We start from the raw sequence: 12,411 nt of genomic DNA on the forward strand, positions 1-12,411 counted from the left end.
ACCCCTATGATGGGCTACAGACAACGCTGACACCTTTAATTACAGACACCATACGTTCATATAACACAACCATTCATACTAGAAATGATAACTAAATTCAGATGAATGGAGCTGGTTACATCAGCAGGAACTTTAAATATAACCTTGTGCAGCAAGGATAGCCATCATATGGATCACCAGAGTGATAATTTCACATTTTCATTTGCACCAATGTTCCTCAATCAGTACTATTAGAAACTAAACAGAAGCTGTGCAACATGGACGTTGAAAATAATTGATTGACAGGTATGGCAAAAGAGAGAATATTCTATATAACTACCTTAATGGTGATTGTGACTCCCCGCATTGTGACTGGGTTTCTACAGAAAGGTCTCTTGTGCTGCTGCAGAGATGGGTCCACGTGAGTTGCAGATAATGGCATCAGACAGATAAACCAATCATAGCAATTATAGCTCAAGCTGGAAGTACAGCAGAGCCAGAGCTAACAGGAGCTCAGGCGATGTTGACCAGCTAAATGCCTAATGTTCAGCTGGAGATGCTGGAATGGCTGACAGCTCCACAGAGCTTAGAAGATTTTACAGATTTCAGTATTTGACTCCTGGTTGCTTATATTGTAGAAACTTGTGCGTGCTCTGTCAATATGGGCCTGTGTTCTGAATCACACTGTATTTGACATGTGTTTGTGTGCATGTATGCACATGTAAACTAGGCAGGGAATTGATAAAGGTTGGTTTTCTTCCATCTCATGAATATAATTGAAAATGTTTTTAAATTTCTCTTTGATTTGCTGCACAATATTGCAATGACCAAATTCTGATGGCAGGTGGTGATATGCTAGGTTTAAATATAAGTACCAAATTCATACTTAGCCAGCTGGCAGGGTTAGTGTACTTAGCTAGTTATTTTAGGTTACTAGAGAGCAGCTGAGTCACATGCATGGCTAGATGGTAAGTTATTGAGAATGAATTAGTGTGGATACCTAGCTAGGTTGTGATGTATTTGTTGTTAGCTATCTAAGTAAGTGCATGTAAAGTACTTATGAACTTCTTCAATAACTCACTGGGTAAATTCTCCCTTTGTCAGAGTTCTTTTGGCATTCAGTAACAAGCTCTGACATTGAAAGTGCTTGCTTTCATTTGCATTGAGAGCCCTAGAAGACTGAATATCAGACTGCATATGCTGTGGAGGAGGTGTTATAAAGCAAACAGCGTAGGCGGGTACCAGTCTAATTTTATATAAGATGATGGAATGATTTTTGTTACTCTTTTCATAAATAAATGTAATAGTTCATAATTATCACATTTTGTTCATAGAAGCAACTATAAAGTGTATTACCTTGATGAATTTGGTTGCACAGAAGGGAGGGAAGGTGGGAAGGGAGTTATATTGCAGATAATTTAAAAACTCATTCTGTTTAATTAGTGAATAGAAAAATAAGACCAAAGCAACATTAAATATGAAAGGTGCATACATACATTCTCATATATGTGTGTGTGCATACAGGCTTGTACATACATGCATACATACGTATGTATATTCATTTTAATTGTGTTTTTTTAATACATATTAAAAGTTCTCATACAGTTAAATGTCTAACTAGGGCCCACAGAACTTCTTCCCTTCTTTTGAAACACGTAGTCCTCCAACCAGCTCTAGGGTTGCATCACCCAATTGTGGAGCATTACTGATCTTGCATTCGTATATTTGACATGCCTTCTCCCACCCACTGCGCACTGCTTAATACTGCCACCACAATTGTGAAATGACTTTTTATTTACAGTGTTTATTTAAAGCCGCAATATAAAGATGTATTCTCACTTTTTCTAACTCTATGAACAGGAAACTGATCAAATGTTCTTTTGAAATGTGTCATTTTTAAGTAAGAGAGCAGGAGGTCTGACATGGTGGGCCCGTTCTGGTACTGCAATTTATTTTGTGATTGGCAGCCCACTAAGTGGAGGCATCTGTGTTTTGCTTAAAATGTAAATCTTCACTCTGGGCCAACTCGAAATCCTCTTGTAGTAGACAGTACAAGAACTATCACAAAACTAAATTAAAGGACTTTGATTGCCCGGGGTCTTTGATGAAGAACGACATGAGGGTTCTTCATAATAAGGGCTCATCTATAATTGCTCTGTTTTTAGTATGAGCTAATGCTGTGTTGGGGTGGGGCATTATCCTTAGTCCTGACACTTATTTCAATGTTGTCCCAAACCGTTGGTACCCATTATTTAGAGTGAAGAGTGTTAATAGTATTCTTTAAAAACAGCATCTCTTTGTAAAGAGTATGTCATTGTGACACAGCATAAGCGATGCTCTGGCATCAGACTGCTATTAATATGTTACAAGTTACCCTGTTGGCAAGCAGATTAGATGAGAGTAAAGAGACAAGATGGAGACCCAAGATTTGATTGCCAAAAATGTGGCAGTAGTTTGGCTGTATGTCACATTGCAAAGGGAAACCCAAAGATTTAAATTGGGCCGTCTGCCAAAGGCAACACTTTGAGCGCATTTGTGAGATTATTTTCCTGCTCAGTCTGTGCTGTGGCAAAAGAGGTGTTTTAAAGCAAGTCTTGCGAGTATCATTGTTTGTTCCATTGACACCCAGAGTGGCCAGACATCCTGTATTTCAAATAAAAATAGAGAACTGCAAGTTACATGTTTTCATTTCATTTATTTATTTATTTATTTGTTTATTTTTGGTACAGAAAGCATTCATATCAATTTAAGTTCTCAAACTGAGCCTGCGGCAGTTGTTCTGATATAGGAAGTTTCTATGGAAACAGTGATACACTGTTGCTGCAATGTATAATTTGTACCAGTCCAGCAGTGAAATGTGTTAACGCATTAGATAAAAAGTTGATATAGCTAGCTAGCTCTGGATAGTTTCTATTCAAGAAAATGGAAAGAGAAACAAACAAACCTGCGGGTATATAAGCAGGAATTAAATATTTAACCTACACTTGGGTTAGTAGCAAGTATTTATTCAATTGTAAGTAGTAGCACTGTTTCAAGAGCAATCCTTTTGAAATGTTTATAACAACATAAGCTATGTAAATGCAGTGGACTATGAGCATTTGGTTGCACTACAACCTCATTGCAGCAAAATGTTTGGTTGTTACTAACAAAACTGTATACATTATACCATGGTTTATTTCAGTGATGGTGTGAAAACACCACCAGGCCCTACTGTTATATAATATCTGAGAGTTACCTTTTGTGTTTTATTAACTGGGATATAAAACGATGTGTGTTGACAGGAGCACCAGGTGAACTCGCTGAGCAGCACCATGCAGAATGCTGTGGCTCTCCTCAGCAACCTGACTGGACACAGGGATGCCAATCTGCAGCCTTTCTACCAGGAAGGTACTGTACAGTGCACCACAGAATCTGGGAACTGCAATGACAAAATATCCTCAGGGGATACAAGAGGTTCACAAAGCTTTTATAAAACTGCCCTTCGGGCTTGGTCCTCGAGGAACACATTTTGTGACACAGTGTTAGGCACTTACAACCGATTTCTGAACCAGTTAGCGTCGCTCCACACTGGAGTGGTTTTGCTTTAAAGAGATTTTGGAGAGAGTTCACAGCCTCAAAGGCTTCACTGTGTTTTTCACTGTGTGAAATGAGGGCTGTTCCTTTCATCAGCTGAGCCCCACAGCCTCTGTAAGTTCCTTGTGGCAAACAGACACTTGCACCCACACACACGCGCACATACACACACGCACACACACACACACATCCATATCCAACCTTGAAGAGAGTCACATACAGGTGGGCAGCCATAGAAACCCTCCACAAACCTGATGTGTTTAGACAACTGTACTCCTGAATGCCTGCTGTTATAGGCTTCGTTTGCTGAGTTGTTTGATAAAGTATATGTTAGAGCTGGTTGTTTTCACAGTGGCTCCTAGGGTTTGCATTACAGATTTAAACTGTAAACGCTTGGTGGCAACACATGGTCACCGGTAGCAGGTCGAACCAGAATGTCATATGCTCTGTGCAAAAGAACAAACTGCAAAAATGGCACACAGGGATGTGTGAATGTAGAGGAGTTTGGGAAGAGGTTCTCACACTGAGAGAATGGACTACTTTAACTACTGCTCTGGGCGCTACTTTAGCTACTGCTCTGGGCACTAGTTGGCCTGAACCTCGCAGCAGTTCGTAAGACTCTCTTCTGTTCATGTTTGTGTAATCTTCTACCTTCTGTGTCTCAGTGGTTTCCTATAAACTGATTATAAAGCAATGGCAGCAGTCAGCACACCTCCCCCCTTAAATTATGCCTTATACCAAATACTGTATGAAACTGTGCATGCATTAAATAGATATTCTCTTAGAATTATTCTTTTTTTGAAAAATATTGATTACAATAATATAGCTATTGCAGTTTTTAAGGAAATATTGTATGTATTTTCAAATAATTGCTTTTTATGACATATTTGTTGTAAAATGAGGAAAGAGTTTCTTCATTTTCTGCTTAAGAGCCCACAAAAAGGTGTGGTAACCAGTGATGGTTTCTGAAATGCGGATTGACAAAATGGGATAGCCTAAATAATGTGTGCCATATTTGGGACCTTCACCTTTTAGAGCTATGCTCATGATACCTTAGTGTATCAGTTGTAGCTCTTGTGCAACCCATTAGAGCATTCCAGTGATTCTGATCCAGCCTGAGCCTGTACTCCTCTGCTGGGCACACTGACCTGTCCTCTGGGCTTTCTAACACAAAGTGCTCTGCTCCAGCAGTGCACAAACTGTGGGTCACGACATCATTATGAGTTACCCCCCGATTTACACCAAACACGGCAGGACTCCCTGATGATGACTGTAATGTTAATGAGAAGAAATGTTTTATCCTACGGGTTTCTGTCTGGCAGCTTCGAGCGCTTTACCCATACTACTGTATGGTTCACTGATGAAGCCTTAAATTCTGTAAATTTGATTATGCTTTCTGTGATTCATTGCCTGCTAATTTCAGCAACTTTGCCTTTTCATTTAGCTTTTAGGTATTAAATACATGGCTGTTGTCAGCAGTTTAACAATTAATTCTCAATTCATTGATTTCTATGGATTGATATACTTGGGTCATCGCAGAAAATGATGCGCACATCTGGTCTTCAATATCAGACCTGCACTTCCTTCAGTGCTCTTTTCTATCAGACCTGTACTACCTTCAGTGCTCCATGACAGTGAGGAAGTGATGTGTTGGAATTCTGATCCTGTGCTTCCTTGGTTGAGTTGAGTCACCTGGGTGCTCAAGTATTCATCATCCTCTGAGTGACAGCGACAGCGCTCATTCCGAGAGCGTTTCCTCGGAATGTGTGTCCTTACAGTTCCTGCACCTCATTGCTAAGCCCACAGATTGAATATCGGCTCGAAGAAGTGCTACTTTTTCGTAACTTTTTCCATGTGTTTTATGAATGTTTGTATGAGTTCACAGTGTCACGTTTTGCAATTACCCTATGAGGTCTTTGGGTGTTTAAATCCTTTACACAGTGGCATCAGAGATAAGCTTCTTAGCAGCTGAAGAAACTAACCTTTGCACATGTCCTGCTGCTTTTTACTAGCAGTATCACGCCAGTGTCAGTGAATAGAAGAACTGTGCAGTTCAGGCTGGGAGGCTTGGTCTCCATGCACTGGGTCCATGAGTACATTCTTTACAGTGAGCGGGGTCCTTCACAGACTCTCGGCAGTGTCGTACCTACAGAAGCAAGCTACCCATTGTAACTTGAATTAACTTTCACATTTAGAACAAATGATAGATGCCCCACAGCTAAAAAAAAATGTGTCATTTTTCTTGTAGGGTGACAGTTGCCCAGTTGCAATATAATGTATTTCAGTTTTTTTCTGTAGCAGCCACATCGGTATTTTCTTTCTATTGCTACCGAATGTTGGCTTCCACTTCCATCAATACAAGCACATCATTTCCGTTGCTTGCTGCTTACAGCAGTTCTGCACCAACTTCAGACATTAAACACTGACTCACTGGTTATTTTTGAATCTGTTTATGTTTTTATCTTGTCTCCTGGTCATAAAAAGTGTCATTCTTGTTTACAGAAAGGAGGGTTTTTTTCTGTTTTCACCTTTGAAGGTGAAGTATTATAATGAATTTCAGTGGGTATCTCCTCATATCATTTATTTATGTATTTTTATATTTTTGGTGGCTTGAGATATACTTAGGTCACCATTTTTAAGTCAGTTCTCTCAGCTGTATTTCAGTCATCCCTCACAATGAGGTCAGTAGAGTCTTCCTTGACCACACATTTCACCTCCCCAGTCGTTGAAATGTCAGTTGCCGCTTAACATTGATTGACAGCAGTGATCCCACACCACTGCATGCTGTATTCAGTGTGGTCTTTGGAAGTACAGACATGTAGCAGGGGCATATTTTATTTGTGCTATGTCGCTGTTTTTTTTAGTCTGCAGGAAGCCTGCTGGCCTGCATGCATAAAAAGTGTAGTTATATCACCTACATAAAAATATAGATGGCAATTCATAATTTGTAGGGGTAGGCAGGGAAAGGCTAATAAAACCAATGAACTGTAATTCAATGAAAAAGGAAGATTTACAGTTGAACATGATTGAATTTAATCATGGTATATTTTTTAACTGTATCCTCTGTCATGGCTTGAAGATGCCTGGTGTAAGCTCGTCCATATGAAGAGACATATCATTTTGCATCTTTGGAGTTGGTTGGATTGGACAGGTGTTGTTTTGCTTTCCACGCAATTTTTGAAACAATTTCTCGCGTCTGTCCCAGAACTCCCCCAGCGCCATTACACATGCTGCTTTCCTGCACAAATCATTTTTAATTTAAGTTTGGGAGAACGGTGTCTGTCAAATCCTGTAATGAATTCCAGGAGGGAGTTTTGTCACGTGTGCTGACTAACTTGTGGTCACGGAATTTGAGTGCTGGTTGAAAGAAACAAGTTTTTCCTTGGGGTGCATCAGGGTTGTAACGTGCTGTCAGGTTCTGCACAACTTCTCTGAATGCTTCCACACATTGGCTTGTCATTGGTGTGACTACTCTGTGCATCTGCTGAGCCAGTGGTTTGTATGTTTTTTTTTCATTGTTCAATCTTATTGTATGCTCCATGTATCCATGCATCTCTGCTCCACAAACCAGTGGATCATTTAAACACGGCTTTTGTCTTGTTCTGCAGTTAATGTGCGCGTTTCCCCTAAACCCTTGTCACATACCTTCCTGAGCTGTGCCAGCACAGTAGCATTTCATTGGATGTCCCTCTGCAGGTCCACAGATCTGGAATAGAAACTGAGGCGCTGGGAATAGCAGGGCACAGCAGAATACAAACTGCGCCATTTGCATGACTCAGGTGGGGGTTTTACTGGGAGTTCTGAGCCTTGATCCATTATTGTGTCCTTTTCTGCTGGGACCAGGCTTAAAAATGTTTTTACCGTCTGCCATGCCATGAGTCATCTTTGGGGAAATTGCTTGACCAGATGCAGCTGCCCGTGCTTCCATGCGGGACATTGCAGGTTAAATGGACTGCATTTGGCCTCAAGTCTTTGAGCGTTTCCTGGAATGCTTCAAAAATGTCACTTGCATTACAGTTGAGAAGCATGCTGTCCCCTTTTTGAAATCCACCTGAAAGTCTAACAGGCATTTCTTGATGCCACCTACAAATGAAGAGTAATTTGCAGCGGTGAGGTACGCCGTGTAGGCGAGAACTACTGTCAGATCTGATTAAATTGATTTTCTTTGCAAAACAAATAAAACTGTCAGCTGACTCGGCCAGTTTCTTTATATTTTCTTTAAGTGCATCAGCAGCTGAGGCACGTACTTCTGTCTTAGCTGTTTTGCAGAGTGGATTGCCCTACCATTGATTACATGCTAAATTGAAATGTGCATAATTTGGGGCTGTCCAGTTTTTTCTAGTGGAATGCTTGCACCCAAAAGTGATTTGGTCAAATCATGGAAGACATCTATCCACTGCTCAAAGCTCTCTTGTGCCCTGCTGACAGATACATACATGCATTACCAGCATTTACAGTCTGCGAGAGCAGACGCTGTTATCCAGAGCGACTTACACAACTTTTTGCATTTTTTACATAGTATTCATGTATACAGCTGGATGTATACTGAAGCAATGCAATATAAGTACCTTGCTCAGTCTTTGATTGTAAATGTTCATCTGTTGCACTGCTACTCAACTCCAAGTTCTGCAGGCCACAGTTTCTGCTGGTATTTGATTGATTAATTGATTGATTGATTTTTATTTCATTCTGTCTTGCAATACAAAGATTGAATTTTGCTGAATTTACAACGTTAGAAGCACAAGAAAAAACACAATATTTTGCACAATAATCATCCATCCATCCATCCATCCATCCATCCATTATCTATACCCGCTTATCCTGAGCAGGGTCGTGGGGGGTGCTGGAGCCTATCCCAGCGTGCATTGGGCGAGAGGCAGGAATACACCCTGGACAGGCCATCAATCTATCGCAGGGCACACACACCATTCACTCACACACTCATGCCTATGGGCAATTTGGAGTCTCCAATTAACCTACCTGCATGTGTTTGGACTGTGGGAGGAAACCGGTGGAAACCCACGCGGACACGCTGGAGAACATGCAAACTCCACACAGAGAGGCCCCAAGCCGTGATTCGAACCCACAACCTTGCTACCCTCTGCACCACCGTGCCGCCCCCACAATAAGCATGATCAATTAAAAAAAACAAAAAAATAATAATTTAAAGGCATCGTGTTGCAGAAGATCAACTGTTAGTCTGAGACAAGTGGGTATGCTGGCCCTTTTTAATCTATTAGTTCTTGTCCTGATGAGGGAAAGTTTATTGGGCTTCTGAAGAAGCCGCCCTGTTCTTTCTCCTTTGCTGGGTGGGAGAAGGCTGTGGAGGGGATGGTCAGCCTTGTGCATATCACCAATGAGTTTCACTGTGGCCTGCTCTCTCCCTGTTTGCAGGTCTGGAAGTTTCTATGTGCTGTCTCTGTTTTTTGTTATTATTTATTATTTTTATTATTTTTCTGCACATTGCTCAAAGCAGCTGACCAGCAGTACACTGTCTACTCCGATCATGGCCAGATTAGTGTGTTGTAAATGTCCACAGGGTTGCTAATTGGAAGGCCGTTCCTTGCCATCACTGTTAAAAAATGCAGAAGCTCAGAGGCCTTCTTCACAGCATTATCAGTGTGAAAGTCTCCACTGTGTTCATTGTCTAAAAGGAATCCAAGGTACTTCAAGCATGTAACCACGGGAACAGGCTGTCCACCCAAGGTTAAAGGGACTGGTTGGGGAGGGATTTTCGTAGAAACAAATTAATAATTTGACAGATTTCCTCCCATTAAGAAGCATGTTGTTTGTTGTTGCCCATGCCTCCAGCTGCTGTGCTTCTCTATCCATTGAGCTAGCCTTATAGCCCTGGACAGCCCGATGTCATCAGCATAGCCAATACCTGGAGTATCCTCAACAGGACTGTCCTTGTAAACACATGTAGGAACAGATAGGATGATACAACCCCACCCTGAGGGACCGCTGGTCTAACACCCTTCCACTTGCTGCCTGACCCATTAGCTCCCTGTAGTCCATTACTTTACCTCTTTGGTTCAGGAAGTAAGCTCATTAGTGAAATCAGGTGCTGTAGTGCATGATTGGAGCAAATACCAGCAGACACTGCAACCCGCAGAACCTGGAGTGGAGTAGCGCTGATCTATTGTTTTGTGTGTGTGGATAAATTGCAGAATATAGGCGAACTGTTTTATCTTGAATCTGTCTGTGCAGTTGGATACTAGTACTCGGTCGCTCAAAGACTTTCTTTTGTTTGGCATGTTTATTTCCTGTCCTCTCCATGTGTTAAGAAAAACTGTTTTTATAAAGGTCACATTTAATCACTCACTGTATGATTAGTCAGGTGATTGTACTGATCCAGTGCCAATGGAGACCCCATGGAGGATATTGATCATAGTGAAAGTTTAAATCCCTGAGGAAATAGGAAACCTTGACCCTGTTATGCAAATATCTTTCCCTCTTAACAAACACGTCTTCAAAATGCATAGTATATAAAATGCTCAATATGTTTAGTTCTGAAATTTTTCCCTCACACCCCAGAGTAGCTACCTTGCTGAAAGTGCACCAATACCAGACACATGGATCAGTGATGTTATATTACAGAGACATGCATAATTCAGTACTGCCTGTTTGTTATTTCTTCACTTTGCTAACAAGCTAGCTCCAGCACGTACATGAATAATATTACTATCTGTTTGGTTGAAAATCTAATTTCAGAAAAAAATCATGCCTTAAAATGGCAAAACCCTACAAAACACAGTTTACAAGCACCTTTCCTAACCAAACTGGAGTTCTCACAATGAGGGACCTGCACTAGTTTTACCATGTGTGAGAGCCCTCTCGTGTGGAAGCGATTGTTCGCCTTTGTGATAATATAAGGAGTTGTTTGCACATGCTTCTGAAGGCTGACACGCACACCCCTCCCCCCGTGCCATCAGTTCAGAAGTGTCCACTCCAGGGCTCAGTGACTGTGACCTGCCGCACTCACTCTCCTTGACCAGTCTCATTACGGGAAGTTATTTTTAAAAGAGTCAGCATCCTTGTGTGAAAACCACGTTCTGCTTCTAGGAAACTGTTGACCCAGCACTAAATATAACTCTGCCAATTAACACTATCTCCAGCTGTTCCGGGTGCGGCGGCAGCACCCTCCAGAACACGGAGCGAGGAGAGGAGAAGAAACAGCTTTTAATTGGCTGTTTAAGTTGCGACTGGGGCGCCGGTGTGAGAGACGGAGCGGGGAACGCGTCAGATGGATTTTATAATTGGCACGCTCCTCAGATTCTCTGGAGCTGCAGATAAGGGCCCTCTGGGACTGTGAGGGGTGACACAGACCCGAGACCAGCTCCCAGAGCAGAGCCCGCTGCCACTGCCCACCTCTGCTCTCTGCAGTGCGCTGGTGTTCGGCCTCGGCCCCATTAGAGATTAAAGAAGAGTGAAATTAATCTGAGGCAGGAGAAAGGCCGTTTACGTTACATGACTTAAACGTCAGAAGGATTGCTTTGACCGCAGCTCTTTCGAGCTGAATAACATGGTCCATAAACACGGTCTCGTGTGGGAAAAAGCAGACGCCGAAATGTGATGCTGAATGACAGCGTGTTCAGGATTTACAGCTGGCTTCCGGAACTGAATACGACTTGAGCTTCATTAGGGGATGATTTAGCTGAGCTACTGTGTAATAATTGATATTGGCAGTACCCTTGTGTTTTAATGAAAGGAAGACATGGGTGCGTCACATGTGACCTGAAGATTGAAATTAGAGTGCGGCTCATTTCTGTTCATTTGCACTTGGTAATTAGCTGCAAAAGCATACGACACATGACAGTATTTAATTAGATACACCCCAGGAGCTCTGGCACTCTTCAAGGATACAGACACTGCACAGAGTCAGTACAGACGTCAGGCAGAGGATTCAGTACAGACACTGGCCATGTGTGACCAGACAGAGGATTCAGTACAGACACTGGCCATGTGTGACCAGACAGAGGATTCAGTACAGACACTGGCCTTGTGTGACTGGGCAGAATATTTGGGCCAATGCAGTCATCCATTCTCAAATCAGTAGTGATGCAGTGTCCGTCACACGGTCTCACCATTATTGTCAATGTCCAGCCAAGGGCTTCTGGTGATGTAAAATAGTTTGTGGTACTTGCCCTTGCTCGGGGGTCTTTTGAGGCATGTTTTGTGTGCTCGCATGTGTATTGGTGAATGTATGTGTGCGTGTGTGTAAGTTACTGTGGGCTAGATTCAGTCTATTTTTCATTAACTTTGATTTACAACTAAAGCAAATATTACTTTTGTCTTCGAAACAGTATGACAAGTTAATTTTGGTGATTGCTGAACTCATTTGTCTGCGTTTGTGAAAACAAAAAACAAACACATTTATTTTTGTCAAAGTTAAGGACAAATATTGATTGAATCCAGGCGTATATTACAATGAAAAGCTAAAGATTGCGTCAGTTCTCGGGCTCAGATTGCTGCGCGCGGCGCTGTGTCTTAGGCCCTTTTCCCAGTGTCACTAGGGCTTTGATCACTAGTGTCAGCGTGGAAGCTTTCCTGAATAATGAATGACACTGTCTCGCAATCTTGTTTTTTTCTTGTGCGACGCATGAGAGTGGTGAGATTTTCCTCAATTATCTCCGGAGACGCGCGGAGAAGTGCGCATTTCTCCGTCTGCGTCTCCCCGCGTTTCTCCCCCCTGCATCTCGCCCGGTAATTTCGCCAGAGGTCGTGCGCTCCTCGCACGGGCTCCAGTCCGGAAGAGCTCTTAATAAGGGGCTCCTTACTCTGCTCGGCAAAACATGGCTGACGTCTGCGCACGGGTCCGCGCACCGCGGCGGCGGAAGAGCCCCTGCTTGAGTGCAC

At 42.3% G+C, this 12,411-nt stretch overlaps 1 protein-coding gene across 5 annotated transcripts in view; it reads left to right on the top strand.

The window, feature by feature from the left end:
• The window catches only part of ulk4 (unc-51 like kinase 4), a 111,118-nt gene that overhangs the window by 69,779 nt on the left and 28,928 nt on the right, over positions 1–12,411 (top strand). For all 5 annotated transcript variants that reach the window (XM_064345605.1, XM_064345587.1, XM_064345594.1 and 2 more), the window contains exon 32: positions 3,261–3,366. In XM_064345605.1, the coding sequence (XP_064201675.1) occupies positions 3,261–3,366 (106 nt within the window). The remainder of the gene's footprint in view (positions 1–3,260; positions 3,367–12,411) is intronic.

The sequence above is a fragment of the Anguilla rostrata genome, chromosome 1 (assembly GCF_018555375.3).
Source record: "Anguilla rostrata isolate EN2019 chromosome 1, ASM1855537v3, whole genome shotgun sequence".
Taxonomy (NCBI): Eukaryota; Metazoa; Chordata; class Actinopteri; order Anguilliformes; family Anguillidae; genus Anguilla; species Anguilla rostrata.